General features: G+C 39.9%; 1 protein-coding gene across 3 annotated transcripts in view; it reads right to left on the bottom strand.

The window, feature by feature from the left end:
* Window positions 1-20,571, bottom strand: part of LOC125460565 (voltage-dependent L-type calcium channel subunit alpha-1D-like) — a 556,326-nt gene that overhangs the window by 380,620 nt on the left and 155,135 nt on the right. For all 3 annotated transcript variants that reach the window (XM_059649877.1, XM_059649878.1, XM_059649879.1), the window contains exon 4: window positions 3,988-4,127. In XM_059649877.1, coding sequence (XP_059505860.1) covers window positions 3,988-4,127 — 140 coding nt within the window. The remainder of the gene's footprint in view (window positions 1-3,987; window positions 4,128-20,571) is intronic.

Raw genomic sequence — 20,571 nt, 5'->3', positions numbered from 1 at the left:
TGTTTATAAGTCTGGCTATTAATGAATTTGCCAAAGAAAAAGCTACCTATTCGATCCACACAGTGGGAAAAGACAAAGCAGCTTCAACAGCAGTGAAAAGAAGAGATATTTTGGATTTTCTCTGGCCTATAACAAAATGTGAAATTGATTTATGTGGCATGAATAGATTTTACTGCATTTTTCCAGAACTTTAGCACTGCATTAATCCTTTAATACATTTTTGAAGTTAGACAAAAAATTTAAATGGATGCAGGAATGTCACAGTGCCTTTGAAAACTAAAAATATTGTTGAAAATGCTACCTATTTTAGCCCAACTAGATTATGGGAAGCCATTCAAATTGGCTGACGGTGCAAGCAAAATCATCTTCAGCAGAGGTCTGACTGGAAATGCCAAGATGGGGATCAAAGGCTTGTCAATCATTTTTCAAAGAAACAGAACTGCATGTCAGCAAACTTATAAACATGTAAAGGCAGTACCATTTTATTTTTCTACTCTTTTGTAGACTAAAATGGTAAAAGAATGGGTTTAAAAGAACTCAGGATTGCTGAAGGGTTACTGCATCGTTTGAAAGCAAGTAATCTAACACTCATTATAAACGTTTACATAGCTGCTGGTTTTAGTAGTAGTAGAAGAAGGTGCAGACAAGCTGCAGTACCAAGGGTATGTACATATGGGGCTTCAGCTGCAACAACAACCTGACTGCTAACTAGTCACCTGTACACAGAGCAATGCTATCAGCCTACCAAAAACTGTGATTCATTCTTCGGTTTCTGAAAAGCTTGGGGCTCAAACCAACAGCGGGAGAAGTTATCAGATCTTCACGAGCTCAGGTGCTGTGTAAGTTCTCTGCTGTAAAAGCAAATTTAAATCTGAAGAATACCAATTTATTTTGCCTTCAGTGGTTGCAATAAGTTTTGACTTTTATAAGCGTGAACCAGACGTGCTGTGCCTGCTGAAAACCAGTGAAATTATCCAGAGAAGGAAGACTGAGAAGCAGCATTCTGGTCTGCTCAAGAACCATCTCAGCAACTCCTGCAAATAGAGACTACCAAACTGTTTTCCCAGTTTTCTCTGTTCAATGTCCATTTTTTGTCAATATCTGTATTTATCTGTGTAGTTAAGAGGGAGCTTAGAAGCAAGTATGAGTTTTAACTGGTAATGCCGATAGTTCATAATTCTTCACCTGTAGCTACATTGTATTTATTTATAATAAATAGCCATTCTTATTATGTACAGAAGCCCGGCCCATATTTTCTGTCAACCTGCATCTCAATGTTAGGCAGATTGAGGAATACTGCATGCTTTTAAAAAATCTTATAACTTTTGCGATGACTCCAGGAATAGCCAGGCTTGAATTCTAGCGTGTTATCCCAATAAGGTATAATAAACAATTGAAAAGGAGACATTGAGTCACAAGTTGGTTCTACATCATTTTGACATATACATCACTAACTATGTGAAAGAAACTGGTATTTTCATATGGATGACAATCCTCTGAGTTTCAAGGAAAAGTCTTATGATGAGAACTTGTAATTATTTCAACAGAGCTCTAAAATAAAATGTTATTGTGGATGCTTTATCAACAGCATTTATGAAGGACACTGTATAACATGGTGCTGATGGACTTATGTAAAATATGGGTGATCTGTAACACAAATGAATGTTTAATGCCAATATGCTACTGATGCTAATGTGGCATAGAAATATTGTTTTTGTTATTTTTAAAAGGGTAATGAAATTGCCTCTTACAGGCATTTTTATTATTCTTTGGGAAGATGTGGAGTATGTTTAGTGATTTATATATGTATAAATATAACTTATTTTAAAGTTTAAATTTTGGACTTGGATTAACTTGTCAGTACTTCTAGAATCACATTTTTTAAAACCAGTACATCTATGAAACAGGGAAAGAATGTGTCAGAGTGTGATTGTGTGCACGAGTGTAGTGGGGAGGGTAATAATGTTTTGGAAGAGTTTTATGAATTAACAGGGTAAACAATGAAGAGAATTAGCTTGCTTTCAGTTGAGAAGAATCAGGATTTGCATGGCTTTGGGAGAAAAAGCCATAGCTTGGAATTTTTTTAGTTTCAATTCATAAAAGTCCTAGCTGAAGTGGGATATACAAAATTGCTTCTCCACAACAAATGAGTTTAGTGAGTTTTGAGAAGTTTTGCAGCTCAGGTTGAGGTTCTGGATGTGAGTTGGCTCGCTGAGCTGGAAGGTTCATTTTCAGACATTTCGTCACCATTCTAGGTAACATCATCAGTGAGCCTCTGGTGAAGCACTGGTGTGATGTCCCGCTTTCTATTTATCTGGTTAGGTTTCCTTGGGTTGGTGATGTCATTTCCTGTGTTGATGTCATTTCCTGTTCTTTTTCTCAGAGGATGATAGATTGGCTCCAATTCAATGTGTTTGTTGATGGAGTTCCGGTTGGAATGCCATGCTTCTAGGAATTCTCGTGCGTGTCTCTGTTTGGCTTGTCCTACGATGGATGTGTTGTCCCAATCAAAGTGGTGTCCTTCCTCATCTGTGTGTAAGGATGCTAGAGATAGTGGATCATGTTGTTTTGTGGCTAGTTGATGTTCATGTATCCTGGTGGCTAGCTTTCTGATTGTTTGTCTAATGTAGTGTTTGTCACAGTTCTTGCAAGGTATTTTGTGGATGACGTTCGTTTTGCTTGTTGTCTGTATAGGGTCTTTTAAGTTCATTAGCATTGAAATGACATCACCAACCCAAGGAAACCTAAACAGATAAATTGAAAGCGGGACATCACACCAGCGCTTCTTCGGAGGCTCACTGATGACATTACCTAGAATGGTGACGAAACGTCTGAAAACTAACCCTCCAGCTCAGCGAGCAAACTCACATCCAGAAATACGAATTTACAACTGTTAGGAAATAGGATATCTCAATGTAAGAATTTTCATTTCAAAGCTCCAGAACAGAAGTGTTTGATTAGAAACCAGAGGAGTTAAATTGCAGCTTAGAAAATCTAAGCAGAGGTCTGTGAATAATCCAGAAAGAGCCTAACAAAATCTCAAGACTACAAATTGAAAAAAAATTGAGTTCAAACTAAAAGTGTGATAGAGAAGAGAATTCTCTCTGGTGTTTGAATAGTGGAAAGTGTTGAGGATAGGATTCAGTGGATTGTATTTTTACTGTGTTTTGAATCTTTCATACTGCGTTATCTATAAATAGCTTGGTTAAGACTCCTGCATTTTCATTTGTTTTGTATAATAAATTGCTGTTTTCTATTAAAACAATATCTGTAGCATTGAATACTTATGTTTCAGGGACAGCTGCCTTATCAATTGAAAAATAAAACAATTTATCAAGACGGATTTCCATCTGGTATCTGACTTATACATCTGAGACTTCAGCTGAAATTATAACATTTTGTTGCTCATTTCACCTCCTTTCCTCACCCAAAACACCAATAACAGCTGCCTGTCAAGTCACAAACAACCCCAATTGAAGAACAGAAAGCAACACCACAGTAATGATGAGGAAACAGGTCATTTGATCAACAGTCTCAGACACTCTTCAGCTACTTGGAGGGTTACCACAGAATTAGGATCACTTTGTGCTCTGATACTGGTCACAAGCATGCAGTCTAGCTCCACACTGTCAACGACATCAAGTGGAAAATACAGCCTAAGTTTCTCAAAGTTAAGTAGTATAGGTGATATAAACAATAATATCATAAGTTTAAGGAATTACTATGCACTATATGGAACCAATGACAATAAAAAAATTAAAATTCCTTTATGTTTTTCATTGATGTAAAGAAACACATGCAGGAATGTAAAGAACAGCAGAATTTTCAAGCTATATAACGATTATCTAAATTATGTGGATTCTATGCCAATAAACTACCCACCCGGCATTTCATAATATTCTGAATTATAAATAACCTGGTTATTTAAATAATTCCAAGGAATTAGAATAGTTAGTTACATTGGATTACATTATAAATTAGACTTACCCCACAATTACAATTACAAAGTCCATCAAGTTCCATCCATTTCTTACATAAGCATTGGGGTGTAACAGCAGTCCATATGCTATAATCTTCAAAAATGTTTCAATTGTAAAAATTATAAGGAAGGCATATTCTACTGTTTCCTGAAAGACAAAAGAAAATATGTTGTTAGGTTGTATTTGTCACTTGGATCATACTGTGAAAGACAAATTTTGAAGTGAATTAGATTTTAAAACAAAGAACAGATATCTGAGATCAAATTGAGTACAAAGGGCCATTACTTTTAGGAGTCATGAGCAGCCCATTCATATATAGACACCACGAGCTGAGGGCAAATATCATACATATCACCAGGGAAGTTGCTACATCTACCCAAGTCCAAGAAGTGCTTCTGCAACTTGTCTTTGAGTGTGGCTATGTGGTTATGTATAATGGCAGGTCTTGCAGGGTGAAATTAGAACAGTCACTGAACACAGTAGGCATTTTGTCATGGTGGTCATGTGTTTCTAAGTTTGAATACTCAAATCACTTTCTCCGATCTATATGTACGCACACCATGGTTTGCCTTAATCTTATGCAATGCCACCAGACCTCACACTGTAATCATCACCAATAATACAAAGAGAAGCATCCAGCAAGTTTGGCTGAGAAAATTTCAGAATCTATTCCTATTGTGCTGTGAGACTGAGCCACAGGACATTCTGACAAAGATTCAGGTTTCATTGACATTTGGAGCTTTGTCTTCCATATTTGGTAGCACTGTATTAAACTACTGTGAACGGTAATCAACATTCTGCTTTTCTTCCTGTTGGGGTTCACTCACAGAAAATAACATGAGTGCCTACTTCCACTGTTTTTGGATTCACTGAAACTTATTGTATACATTTGTTTTAATTCCCAAGGGTAGTCTTTGAAACTTGTCAGTTTCGGTTCAAAAATGTGGAGCCAACGCTGAAATATCAGGAGTAATTACCCTTCACCGGAATTCACTATGTTTGCACTGAAAGGACAAACCCTGGAGAATCAGAATTCATTCTCACTTTCACCAACAATACTCTGCCTCAAGGAGGAGAAGAATCTCTGGCTACAAAATTCAAACAAATCAATCAAGCACAGGTTTCATTTCATGTACACATCATTGATATATTCCAAGGTAAAAGCACTTGCTAGAGATAGATACTTACCCACTCTGGGCAGAACCAACTTGATATTCAAGATCCCATGCAAAGACTGTGATAAACATTATATTGGGCAGACAGGAAGGAAGCCAGCCACAAGGATATATGAACTCCAACTAGTAACAGAAAGACATGACCAGTACTTACTTGATTGGGACAACATCAAGATCCTCGAACAGGCCAAATAGAGACAAGCACAGGAATTTCTAGAGGCTTGGTTCTCCACCAAGAAGGCCATCAATAAACATGTAGAATTAGACCCTATATATACAGCACTGCAAAGAAAAATCTGAAATGACATAAGCAATTCCAATGGACCCCACAGTTTAAATACCAGGTGGGAAAGCACAACCGCACTTCACCAAAGGCGACACTGATGATGTTATCCCGCAGAGTAATGAAATGTCAGTGAACTAACAAACCAGCTTGACGAGTGAATTAACTGCAGCATCCACAACCCAAGTTATAAATCTACTCAAGATACTTAGACAGATAACAGCTGGAGCAGGTTAACAATGGCGTCTCTGGAAATCATGAATTTTCAAGGGAAGTTTGGACTTCTGAGCTGCTTTCATTTTATTGTCCTCATATTTGCAGCTAGGAGTCATGTATGCTATAATGTATATATCAGAAATTTGTTGGACTGTTCATGTTTTTCTGAAGGCTTATTTTTCCTGCTGGCAGTACAACGTTGGTAAACAGTCACTAAACTTAGCACAAATTTACTAGACACACTCACCTCTAAATCAATCTTGGTTCATGCCTCATTCCAGAACTGCAACAGATACATGACGGGATAGATTTTAACTCAGTGGAATTTACAGGTAGAAAGCTGTTCTGACAAGCTGGTTGTGCAGCCCCAGTTAGTAGCAGGAAACTCTGGAAAGTTTAACTACTGGGTTTCATTTAAATATGGCTGACACACTTCATCTACAGCTGACAGAGAAGGCAACAAAAATCAGCAGTGATGCTGACAAGTCCAGGACCACACACCAAAGCTTTCCTCATCATGGGGTAGAGTGGAATAATCCTGCTTCTCAGTGAACCCAAGAAGAAAACATTCACCTGACCTGGAGAGGCTGTTTATTCTTCCTACGAGTGGCTAACTTGTTCAACCAAGCAGGAAATGGCAGCCACTTCAATTAAACTGCCATAGGTAGTCCTAACGAGCTAAATGAATTGCTTTGAATAAAGTTCTTAAGTTTCTGCTTGCTTTGTTAGGTGCTTTATCCCAACCCTTGATCCTTGTAGTTAATATCAGAAATGGTAGTAAAATTTGTATTTGAACTGCAAATAACTCACAAATTTTACCAGTCTTTCTACCCAGTTTATATAAAGTAAAATGTCTAGAATATAAGGAATCAAGGTGACTAATAATAGAAAAGACTTGAAAGACACCAGAAAATTAACACAGAAAACAAAGTTTAGAAAACAGTTAAAAGTGATAGAATGTGTTGCAATTAAAACAGGAGTCACCCTGTTTATCCATTGAAAAATCAGTGCAAGAGTAAGAGAAGGATTAAGAGTAAGAGAAGTTTGAACAGGAAGAATGAAGCAGGCTATCAGTTCAGCTTAACTTCAATCAGATTGCCCAAGATAATATCAAACAACTGCAAATCTCATAAACAATACCTCAACAATTCCAGAAGCTCGAAACTATTCAAAGCAAACCAGTCCACTTGATCAGAACGTCATCAGAACCTTAAACATCTACTCACTCTATCATGGGTGTAAAGTGACAGTTGTTTGCACAATCTACAAGATGCACCGCAGCAACTTGCCAAGGCCTCTTCAACACTACCTTCTATCACTTACAAGAATAAGGAACAAAGAAACATGGAAACATCTGCAAGACCCCTTCAGATGGTTTGGAACTATATCACGATTCCTTTAGTGCCACTGAATCAAAATCCTGGAACACATTTCCTAATAGCACTGTTAACTGCAGTCATTCAAGTAGGTGGCTTGTCAGCATTTTCAAAAGGACAGTTAGGGATGGGAACAAATGTTGGCCTTGCAAGGAATGCGAAGGAAAATGAAAGATATTTTAAAATAAAAACCAAACATACGAATGTTTGAGCTGCTACAGTCCACTATAGAAAGATTAACTAATTGGACAAAAATATTCTTTCGTCAATCTTGTTCCACATAAATGACGTGTGGCTTCAATGTTCAGTGTTTTTAAATTGTTCAAACATTGGTGAACATCATTAAACATATTTAATTACTGTATTTGATTGAGATTTTTTTTGTAGAATAACATCTGTACATTAATATAGTTTGTAATGAACAAATATAGTACACTTTTTCTATGACACTACAATTATTTCTTCCGCAGTGGTTTATGCCCCATCTAAAATTATGTAAATGAAATGAAATTTATATAGAAAATTATTACGTTCAATTTGTAAAAAATTATCTACTTCTCTCTCAGTGTTAATATGTAAGTATTTCAGCTATTTAATCTGGATTGGTTTCAGACGATCTATGCTGCAAACTGTTGGAAAGCAAAAATACTTGTGCAACTCGTGTATCTACATGTGACTCAGCTTCGAGAGTTAAATTGAATATTTACATTTTTCGTATGTTGATGCATACTTACAACATATTGAAAGAAATTGCAAAGCCTTATATTTACTCTAAAAGTCATAATCACACTAATCTAAATGCAAACTCATTCTCTTCAGTGGTTTAGATAACCTGCTTTATGTGATATCGGCAATATCAGTTTGCTTTGGCACAATGGCTCAGTGGTTAGCACTGCTGCCTCATAGCATCAGGGCCCCAGGTTCTATTCCACCCTCGGGCAACTGTCTGTGTGGAGTCTGCACATTCTCCCTGTGTCTGCCTGTGTTTCGTCCAGGTGCTCCTGTTTCCTCCCACAATCCAAAGATGTGCATGTTAGGTGGACTGGCGATGATAAATTACCCATAGTATTCTGAGATGTGTCAATTAGGTGGGTTATAGGGGGATGGGTCTGGGTGGGATTCTCTGAGGGTCAGTGTGGGCTTGTTGGGCCGAAGGGCATGTTTCCACACTGTAGGGATTCTATGATAGACTGAAATGGGAAAAGGATAGTCTTAAAAATGAAAAATTGTGGAAGGGATTGTTGGCCTTTTAAAAGTATGTTACCAGTCTACTACAAGTGCTTTGTAGCAATTGGAATGAGGGCCCGGTGGATCTCATTCAGTATGTGATTCCTGACTGACCCAGGTTAACAACACCAACCAGGGAGTTCTGGCTGGCAGATATAAACAGGAGTCTCAGACGTTCTCACTACTCTAGTGACTAAGTCAGAGTTAGCTGGTCAGAGTCCATGTACCATGAATATGTGAATAAAGGGTGGTTTAGTGACAGGCCTCTGTAGAGTTATTTCATGTTGTTTACACTGTTGTTTGGTCATCCAGTGGGGAACTATTAATTGCTGATGAAGTGACACCAACAGCTGTGTATAAACTGAGAATCAGCTGGCAAAAGCTAGCTGACTGGTCAAGAGTTGTGAGCAGTAGTCAATGACAAAGGCCTTCAACCACCAACAACTACTTGATTGGCTTCAAGGTAGCTGAACAGATTGTGGGTGCGAATGAAGCCTTTGAACCTCCAAAAAGGGTGCTGTGTCCTTCCTTTGCAATAAAAAAATCTAAAATCTGAAGTAAACCAGTTTATTCTCCTTCACCAGTTACTGTTAAGCTCTAGCTTTCAACCAGTAAGTTGGAGACTTTGTAAATCTGAACCAGCCAGAGTGCCACCAGCAAGTGAAAGAACCTAAAGAAGACAGATCAAGGAACAACACATCTTGGCAAGCCAAAAGCAAAATCTCAGAGAACCTTGTGGAAAAGCGTCACTAAATGGCATTCCTAGTTTTTCCATTCACCCATAACATCAATTCTTTTTTCTGTCTGCATGTGTATGCAGAGGGAGTTTATAAGGGGATTGAGCATTTTGACTATTAAAGTTATTTGTTAACAATTCATTGTTGTATATCTTTAGGTGTAATCTGTTCATTTGTATTGAATAGTAATTCCTGTTAAATACAGGAAACTGTTCCAATGCTTTCTTTTAACATGAGTCAATGCAGTTATCTAAATTGGGGAATTTGTGCATTTCGATGCATCTTTAACTTTTGTTATGACAGTGGAAATAGGGGTGCTTGATTTCTATCATACTGTCACATAAACGTGTCCAAAATCTGCTGGTTTTTACACTGTATTAATGCTTGCCATCGCCTACTGCTGGGAAGTCACAATGCTAAACTCCAGAAAGGGTGCCTTAGAATGGCAAAGAGAGAAGCCTTCCTCACAACTGTTTCATTCTGAAGTTTTGTCACTTTGCCACTGTCAAAGAAAAGTTGTGGAATAGCTCTGGCTCTTAAGACTTACCTACAATCTCAGGTATGTGTCACCATGTAGAATGTATTTCACTTTTATTTCAATTTTTGTCCCTCTGCAGAATACCAGAAGGTTGAAGAGCCCTTACTTGTAAGTGCACCTTTCGGTGTTTTACTTTCAGAAGACTATACTGTTCTTGAGGAAAGGCCGACAACAATTCACCAGGTGAGAGCTGAGTAAATCTTATTTATCAAGGAACTAACTTGAATTATATACCTCGAAGTTGAGGAAAGTAACGGATCATCTGATTGAGGAATTTTGCAAATAGAATTAACATGTTAATCAGGATTAACTCTTGGGTAAATTTAAGGAATCTATACCATGGAGCCATGCTGTTTAAAAACAAACTCATCACACATGGGTTTGAAAATGTGGAATGCACCATCCTATAAAACCATAAGTTCAGAATCAGATGTAACATTTATAAAGGGAACAGTTCCTGAGATACTGAGAAGGTGCTAAAATAGGTAATAAATTAGGATTAAAAAGATGAATAAGCATCATCCTTGTAGTCATCAGACTCTCATTAAACAATAATCAACCAAAACCTTCATCCTTTTATTGATCATTTCACAAATTGGGATGTTTCTGCACGTGCAGGAGATGGAAACAAATATGTTCAACAGGGAACTCAAGAGAATGGAGATGACAAGAATTGCAAATTCTGGAGTCACAGACAACAGTGTGGAGCCAGAGGAACACAGTGGGCCAGGCAGCATCAGAAGAGCAGGAAAGTTTCAGCTCAGGATCCTTCTTCAGAAATGGGGAGGAGAAGGGAGCTAGAAAATAAATAGTGAGAGGAAGTATGGGGCTCAGAAAGTTAAGTGGGATGGTGATAGGTGAATGCAGGTAGGGAGTGCTGGGGATTGGTCAGTGAGATGGGTGAGAGAGAAGATGGACAGGTTGTATCAGGTCAAGGAAGCGGAAGGGAGGATAGGTGGGCCTGGGGAAAGGTAGGTGGGGTGGTGATAGGTTGGATGCATAGGGTAGTAGGGATTGGTCGGCAGGAAGGGTAGGGTGGATATGTAGGGAAGAAGATGGACAGGTTGTATCAGGTCAAGGAGGCTTGGAATGGGAGGGAGGGCTGGACATGGGATGAGGCCAGGGGTGAGGGAGATTTTAAAACTGGCGAATTCTATGTTTAGGCCATTGGGCTGTGGTATCCCAAGGCAGGATTGACATCCCAATTTGGCCAAAACCATGACAACCCCTACCTACGGTGCATCCAGAGCCCCAAAAATGGTTTTCTCTGTGGATCCTCAAAAACACGGTCTCAGCAATGCACCCAGCTTCTGGCAGGACAATCAACCTTACCCCATCTCAGTGCCTCCATTTCCCAGACCTGCAAAGGATGCTTCTGTTTTACATTCTGCGAAGGACCCAAGCCACAACCAACACTTTTTCTCCATCCTATCAGACACCAAAAAAACCGTACATACACTAAGCTTGCCTGTGCTTACCACCAAACACAGGCCTCTTCCACATCCCGGAACCCGATCCTATCCAAGAATTCCCTCTCAATGTGCCTGGCGCCATTTACCACATGGTTACCTCAAACTTTCTCGCTGATGTCACTTTCACTGACAGTGACACCACCACCAATGACTTGTCACTTCTGCTCCTGAGACAGTCTCCAACCCAACTCCCAGCTCTAACTTTACACCCAACCCCAGCCCCAAGCCCCGTCGGGTCTTCACCATCCCCCCAGACCTCCCCCTCACTGAGGACGAATGATCAGTCCTCAGCAAAGGACTCACCTTCATTCCCCTGTACCCACACATCAATGATTTCCATTCATGTCTGAATGTCAAACTCTTCTTCCACCACCTCTGTCTCTGCAACTATTTCTTTGACAGGGAGGCTAACACACCCCCTTCTCCTGCTCGAACAAACCTCAATCTCCTGTACACCATCCACAGCCTCCTACCCTCCATCAACCTCTTCACTTCCAATCACCATTTCAAAATCGATCATGTCCATCTCTCTACCCCTCTCACTCACTCCAAACTCTCTCCCACAGAACATGTAGTCCTCCGCTCCAACCCTAATATCGCCATCAAACCCGCAGATAGGGGTTGGGGGGTACACATGGTAGTGGTATGGCACACTGACCTTTACATCACCAATGCCAGGCGCCAATTCTCTGACACCTTCTCCTGCTGCTCTCTTGATTATAACCACACCCCTGACCACCAAGCCATCTTCTCTCAGACCATTCACAACCTCATCACCTCAGTGACCTTCCACCCACAGCCTCCAACCTCATCATTCCCCAATGCTACACCGCCTGTTTCTATTTCCTTCCCAAAATCCACAAACATGACTTCCCCGGCAGACCCATTGTCCCTGCCTGCTCCTAACCCACTGAACTCATCTCTGCCTGCCTTGTCCCTGTCTTTTTACCCCTGATCCAGTAACTCCCCACCTACATCTGGGACACTAGCCACTTCCTCCACCTCCTCCAAGACTTCCAGTTCCCTGGCCCCCAACACCTCACTATGTACATTCAATCACTTTACATTTGTGTCCCCCCAATGCAGATGGCATAAAAGCCTTCTGCTTCTGCTTCTGTTTCTTCCTATTCTGCAGGCCCAAACAGTCCCCCTCCACCGACATTCATCTACTTCTCGTCCCTACCCTGAACAAGTTCTTCTTTAAAAACTGAAAGGACTGTGGATGCTGTCAATCAGGAGCAAAAAAAAGAAGTTGCTGGAAATGCTCAGCAAGTCTGACAGCATCTGTGAAGATAAAATATCAGAGTTAACATTTCAGGTCTGGTGACCCTTCCTCAGAACTTTTCATTTAACTCCTCCTTTTCCTACAAACTAAGATGGTCACCATGGGAACCTGCATGGTTCCAAGCTATGCCTGCCTCTTTGTAGGATAAGTGGGGCAGTCCCTTTTCTGCTATTATACTGGGACCATCCCCGACATTGATGACTATTTCGGTACTGCCTTATGCTCCTACAAGGAGCTTGAACAGTCCATCAATTTTACTAACACCTTTTACCCCAACCTCAAATTCACCTAGACCATCTCCAATACCTCCGTCCCCTTTCTGGATCTTTCCGTCTCCATCTCTGGTAACTGCCTTAACAACATCTATTGCAAGCCCACCGACTCCCATAGCTACCTGGACTACACCTCCTCACACCCACCCTCCCCCAACAATGTGATCCCTTACTCCCTATTCCTCCATCTCTGCTGCATCTGCTCCCAAGATGGAGAATTCCCCTCTCTGACACCCCAGATGTCCTCCTATTTCAAGGACCGCAATATCCCCCGTCCAGTGATCAAAACTGCCCTCAACCTCATCTCTGGTGTTTCCTGCACTTCTCCCCTCAAAACCCCTCCCCCCCAACAAAAATAAAGACAGAATTCCCCTGGTCCTCACATATCACACCACAAACCTCCGCATCCAGCTTATCATTCTCCGCCACTTCTGCCACATACATTCCAATCCTATGACCAAAGAGATACTTCCCACCCCCTACCTACCGTTCATAGGGACCACTAACTCTGTGGCTCCCTTGTCTGCTCCACACTCCCCACTAACCCCATCACACCACATCCAGCATCTATCCCTGCATAGTTTTATACCTACCCTACAATTCCCCCCTCACCTCCATCCAAGGCCCAAGCGAACTGTTCATATCCAACAGCGGTTCACCTGAACATCCTCCAACTTGGTGAACTGTGTCCACTGCTCCCAACATGGCCTCCTCTACGTTGGTGAGACCAGGGCCCATTTCCTACAGCATCTGCGCTCTGTACGTGACAATACCTCCCAGTTACCAACCATTTTAAGTACCCCTTCCACTCCCTAGGTGACATGTCCATCTTGGGCCTCCTCCAGCACCACAATGCTACCACCCGCAAACTGGAGGAGCAAACACCTCATATTCTGCTTTGGGATCCAACAGCCCGATGGCCTAAATAATGGTATTCATGTTTTAAAATCTTCCCACCCACAGGCTCATCCCATATCCAACCCTCCCTCTCATCCCAGCCTCCTTGACCTAACACAAGCTGTCCATCATTTTCCCCACCGATCCACTCTACCCATCCCGCCGACCAATCCCCACTACCCCCTACCTGCAACCAAGCTATCGCCACTCCACCTTTTACCAGCCCGACCAATCCTCCATCCTTGATCTGACACAACTTGTCCATCTTCTCTTCCACCTATCCACCTCACCCACCCTACAGACCAGTCCCCACCACTCCCTACCTGCATACACCAGTCACATTCCCACTTACCTTCCCCAGCCCCACCTCTCCTCTCTCTATTTATTTTCCAGCTCCTTTCCCACTCCCCATTTCTGAAGGAGGGCCTTGACCCAAAAAGTCAACTTTCCTGCTCCTCTGACACTGCCTGACCTGTATTCCTCCAGCTCCACACTGTGCTGAACTCAGGAGAATGTTCTGTATGCAAAATGCAATTAAAATGGAAAATCTGCTACCAAAACAAATCATACAAATGCACTTAAGGGGAGTTAAATAAACTCATCACTGAGGGAAAAAAAGGTAATGCTAAAAACATTAAGCAGAAAAGGGTTAATATGAGATTCCCTTGGAGGATAGATACCAGCATAAAGGTGCATCAAATGGCTTGTTTTTATGTTATTCATTCTATGTACCTGAACTTAAATTAAAACGCACTTGTCCACAAAACATGCCACCTAGACTCCTAGGATAACTTATATTTTTCATATTTAAGATCAGGGAAAGTGGACAAGTTATGCTAAACCTATGCAAGTTAGACCACATTTTGCCAATAGGAGAATTTCAAGTTTATACCTAATATGAAAGGACACATTTTTTGGTTTCTTTTCCTTGAAGGTGAAGGCTAAGGGGACAACCAATAGAGTATTTAAAATTATGAGAGGTATTCCTAGGGAAAATACAGAGAGGTGTTGCAATTTCCAGTAAAGGGCAAAACTAGATTCAATCAATCCAATATCATCACCAAGAAGTAGAGAATTCAGAACAAATTTCTTTACCAGATTTGTAAGAATATGCAACTGGTTACTGCAGAAACTAGTGAAAGTGATAAGCATAAATTCATCAAAGGGGACGTTAGACAAAAAAATGAAGGAAATGGGAATAGAGGGCAATACAGACCAAATTAGCTAATAGAGAATGAGAGAATACATGAGTGGAGCATAAACACGGGTACGCACTAATTGGACTGACTGGCCAGTTTCAAGACTGTATATTTTATGTAATCCTACATAAGCAATGAATGCACATTATTGTGAGGTAGCAGGAAATATTAAAACCCATTTTTTCCCTTTTACTTTTCTGAATGGAAATCATTAAGTAAAAACAAATAAATGTAGTTGTCAGCAATTGATTCTACATATCTTGAGGAGGGAGAACAATCCAGGAATATACCAAATTAAATGTTTAAATTAAATTAGTTTGAAGAAACATCATTGGAAACAAAGTCTGCCAGGACCATATACTTCCTATTTAATAGGTCAATTAAATACAGAAATGAATGCAAAACTTTTATGCTGCTATTAGAACTGCACTTGAATTTTTAGTGCACTCATGAAGACTGGCAGTCCTGCTGGCACATAGAATGCTGAAGGCCTAACTTAGAAAGTATAGAAATCTCATGATGTCATTATGTTAGGTTGACACATTTGTTAACAACATCCTATAACTTTCCCCTCATCCAGGATGTTTAAATTAAACTAAAAAGCAACCACAAATTTTAACACAGCTTCTAAAAAGCTTTCTGTTCATAGCCTGGTTGCCAATAACCGTTGCTCTTGAATTATCCAACATAACTGCTGTAGACAGCATTTATTCATGTTCCAGTGGAGCACTTAGCACAGCATGAAACAGAACTCATTTTCTTTGTTGCTAACGTCCGTTGGGCAAGTTTTATTGTACAATAAATCTTCTCAACTAAAAAACAGAAATATTATAGTCATATTATGATCAAACATTTGATTTCAAATGGTTGATATTATATCAAACAATTGCCTAATATTTTGTGTTATTCATAATACAATTTTTTATGTGCCTATGGATTTTTTTCAACTGAAATTAACAACACAATGAAGAATTTTAGTTGAAAATAATGTGTTTTGTGAAGTCAACTTAGATGAACGATTCCACAACCACGTGCTAATCTTTTGTCAAAATTCCCAAAAGTTCAATCTTCAACTTTAACCTGATAAATTAATTTTGAAATGATTCAAAACTATCTTATCGTAAAAATTAGTTCAAAATTAGATTTTATCATTGCAATCAGAGTAACAGTGTACTACATCATGATTAAAACCTTATTTGGAAGTAATAATAATGGTGTTAACTTGCCGTTTTGAAAAAACTTCTGAATTTCTCATGGAATATTTTTGATACAAAGTTGTTATGGTCAGAATTGTTTTATACCTGTAGGTTTATAACGGTATTTATTTTAAGTGATAGATTAAAAACAAGTAACTATAGCTGTAGTTAGCTGCCTGAACAGTTACATGGCATGTGCACGTGGGAAATGTTATTCAACTTCCAAGCATGGTGCACAATTGCTACCAAGACTAACAACACAACATATCAATTCCTGTATCAGAGATAATGGGAACTGCGGATGCTGGGGAATCTGAGCTAACAAAGTGTGGAGCTGGATGAACACAGCAGGCCAAGCAGCATCTTAGGGTCGAGGCCCGAAACGTCACCTTTCGAGCTCCTAAGATGCTGCTTGGTTTGTTGCGTTCATCCAGCTCCATACTTTGTTACATCAATTCTCGTAGGTATTTTCAATGATCAGAGATATATGGCAACAAAGTAGAACATAGAATTAAACATCACATATGATCCCAAATACCAAGTTGACTTCCAATAAGTATGCTGGGAGAATTAGTGTAGTTTCCAGATTATATATTTATAGGATACGGAACCTCGTAGTTATCATCGGGGGCATACAAAAGCCTACCTAGGCTGACCATTTATAAATTTCTAACTGCTGCTTTTGAAATCCCTCATTTCTGTCAGTGATGCTTAGCAGCTGCTCACAGCTTTAATGTTTTATTTGAAGGAACTCTATAATACGTCCATAAATCAAAGATGCTTCCTCTCTCAGTTGATTACAGCCCTTCTTGCATGTCTGCACATGCAGAAGTACTGTACTTCCTGGAAACACAAATATAGGCAAACCAAAAAATTTGAATTAAGCCTTTACACGCTAATTGTCAACATTCTGGAATTTTATTTGTAATTCATAAACATTAAACTATCATTGAAGAATGTAAAGCAAATTCTTGTACTTCATGTTCACATTGTTTTGGAATTACTCGAGCATTCACAATCCAAAACATGATCGGCTTGATTCCCAGTTACAGTACTATACAGCTTCTTTAAGACACTGGCCAGAAGATATAGAATCTCAACTGTTATTCAGGATCAGGAATTCCACTTATTTTCTTTATTCTTTCATGGGATATGGTCATCACAGAATTATTACATCAAAGCAGACAGCGTTTCAAGCCATCGTGTCTATATTGGTTTCTAAATGGATCTTTTACTGAATGCCATTCTCCTGCCTCCTCCCTGTAACTATATTTTGGGGTTCTTTTTTATGTTGGCTCCCAGTCTCCCTTCATACCTCGTCATTTCTTCTCTTACTTTCATCTCCCTTCTGAACATTCTATACTTAGCCTTGTTTACAAATGTATTTTCTACATGAGATCAGTCTTCTTCATTTTAATTTCAATTTCTATTTCTATCTCCTTATACATTGAGGAGCTATGGATTTGATCACACTCCATTTTCTTAAGGGAAAATCCTGCAACTGTGCCAAAATACTCTGTTGTTTGAAGATATCCATCCCAATGTTTAGCTAAACTTTTTCCTCCCAACCCTTGGCTCCAATTCATTCAGCCAAAATCCAACCTTACCTCAGTAAAGTTAGCTATCCCTCAGTTTATTACTCTTACTCGAGATTGCTCAATGTCCTTTCCATAGTTATCCTAAACCTTATGATATAATCATATTGTCCCCTAAATGTTCAACTATTGGAATATATGGCTGTAGAAGATATCCGTGATCACACTAAAGGAACTCTTGCCCAGCTCTGGTCTTGACACTATTATTATCCCAATTTATATTTGTCTAATTAAAACAGCCTATTCTAATGACATTACAATTTTTCTAACTTTAAATTCTTTGCAAATTTGTTCTGACTAGTTGTTGGCCTATAAATTATACCAAGCAACTTAACTGTATTATTTCGTTCACTTGCTCTACCCAAGTCAGTCTATCCTTGACCCCTCTTTAACATCCTCCTTCTCCAGCACAGCAATATTCTCCTTAATCAATACGGATACCACTCACCCAAACTTTGTCCCTTAGAAGATTTTCAGGAAGGCAGTCTATCTAGAAATATGTCATACTCAGTGTGTCCATCTTTGAATAAGTAGCTGTTATTGCCATGACATTGCCATGAGGAAATACAACCTGCACCTGCAATTCACCAGTCTTATTTATCACACACAGTGCATTCATATAAATGCACATTAACCTGATTTTGACTTTGTAACTTTTTTATTTTCTCTGACTCCAACTATTAGATGACTTTGAAATAAGCAATAGTCAGTTGTCTTTCCCAGTTTTCTACATGCTTTGGTATTCATCTCTGATATAACCTATTGGTTATCACATTCCTGCAGTTAGTTTACAATGTCCCCACTTGCACGAGCAAAATGTCTGGCACAAAACAACTGTCTTGACACTGTTCAAGTACAAACTGTCCATTTTTTACTGATTCCATCCACACTAGAGCTAGTCACATTGCCAAGAATCTAAAGCCTTCCCACCTGCTCCATTTTTCGAGCCCCACATTCATTTATCCAAAATCCCCCATTTCTATTCTTAGTAATCTAGAGATTAGTACTTCTGAAGTCTTGCTATTAATTTCCATCCCATCCAGTAATGCTCTGCTACAACCTCTTCTGTCTAGCAGAAGATACGGAAGCTTGGACACATGCACCAGCAAGTTCCAAAAAATCTTCCTCCCTGCTGTTGTTAGACTGATGAAAGGAATTTCCAACTTCAAATAATGTCTCTGTCCTGTGTAGTGTGAGCTGTATGCCTCGCTCTGTCCAAGTTTTTTTTTCACTGTATGATCTCTATGTCCTTGCTTATTATAATCTGCCTGTACCGCTTGCAAACAAATCTTTTCACTGTACTTAGGTAGAAGGGACAGTAAATCAAATCAAATCAGATCAGCTCCATAAATTCTAAGCGTAGGAGCACAACCTTTTTTTAACCTCTGACATTAGTACGGATGTGGAACACGAGTACTGATTGTTCACTTTCACCTCGTCAGGGTGCTCAGCAGTTGCTCAGTGAAGTCTTGACCTTGATATCTGTGAGACAATATGTCATCCTGATTTCACATCTGCAACAACAGGAAAGGCTATCTATTCCCTTGTTTGATCATATATCTGTATTGCTCTTCCAGTCTTCCTTGTACCCACCACCAAGCTTTGTTACAGGTGAGCAACCTTTGATACCATAAACGTGGCTTTGGCAGCATCCACAACATCAGCTGTCACCATCACCAGTATTAAGAACAGAATACTGAGTTAAGAGTCACATGCATTCAAGGGGCTACTGCACTACCTGCCTATTTCTTTTTGGCTGCCTAATGGTCACCCATCCCTTCTATCTCTGTATATTCTTAAACTGTGGGGTTACCATATCTATAAACATATTATCCATGTAACTCCCAGCCTCAGTGATGCCCGAGAGTGATGCCAACTGCCAAGTTATGCGACACAGAGATCAAGCTGCTGCCACTGAAGACATTTCTTGCCCTTTAAAGATGTTTATAAAATCATGAGGGGCATGGGGGAGTCCAAAACCCAAGGGCATAGATTTAAGGTGATAAGGGTAAGATTTAAAAGGGACCTAACGGCAACCTTTTCATGCAGAGGATGGTGCTTGTATGGAATGAGCTACCAGAGGAATTGGTGGAGGCTGGTACAATTTGTATGGAACGCTGCCTGGTTTATTGCTCACCAGCTCTCTGGTTCTGACACTCGGCTTATGTCGTGGAATGTGGTGTGCTGTAAACACAGGATGCAGATGCTTCAGAGGCAATGAAAACACTGATTTTATTGAAAAACAAGAAAGTTCAATATATTTGCAAGAAGAACTGGAACATGAATATCTAACATGACTACTAATGACAGAGACTTGTTTCACAGTTAACCTGACCCCCAGTTACCGTTACGGGTAAGAGTTGATACAGTGGGTTTAATAGTTACATTGAGTGGTTGTTACCAAATGGCTGGGAGAGGGAGAGGGATAAAATGCTAACCTGAAGTCCTACACTGCTCCCCCTCCTTGGGGATGCCGTATACTGTTTGCTCCCAACATAACATAAGAACATAAGAACTAGGAGCAGGAGTAGGCATCTGGCCCTTCGAGCCTGCTCCTCCATTCAATAAGATCATGGCTAATCTTTTCGTGGACTCAGATCCACTTATCGGCACTCTCACCGTATCCCTCAATTCCTTTATTTTTCAAAAAATAGCTACCTCAGCTTTAAAAACGTTTACTGAAGTAGCGTCAACTACTTCGCTGGGCAAGGAATTCCAAAGATTCACAATCCTCCAGGTGAAGAAGTTCCTTCTCAATTCAGTCCTAAATCTGCTCCCTCTAATCTTGAGGCTATGCCTTCATGTCTTAGCTTGACCCGCCAGTGGAAACATCCTCTCTACTTCTTTCTTATCTATTCTCTTCATAATTTTATATGTTTCGGCACTCTCACCGTATCCCTCAATTCCTTTATTTTTCAAAAAATAGCTACCTCAGCTTTAAAAACGTTTACTGAAGTAGCGTCAACTACTTCGCTGGGCAAGGAATTCCAAAGATTCACAATCCTCCAGGTGAAGAAGTTCCTTCTCAATTCAGTCCTAAATCTGCTCCCTCTAATCTTGAGGCTATGCCTTCATGTCTTAGCTTGACCCGCCAGTGGAAACATCCTCTCTACTTCTTTCTTA

The sequence above is a fragment of the Stegostoma tigrinum genome, chromosome 11 (assembly GCF_030684315.1).
Source record: "Stegostoma tigrinum isolate sSteTig4 chromosome 11, sSteTig4.hap1, whole genome shotgun sequence".
Taxonomy (NCBI): domain Eukaryota; kingdom Metazoa; phylum Chordata; class Chondrichthyes; order Orectolobiformes; family Stegostomatidae; genus Stegostoma; species Stegostoma tigrinum.
This window is presented reverse-complemented; position numbering and strand designations above follow the sequence as displayed.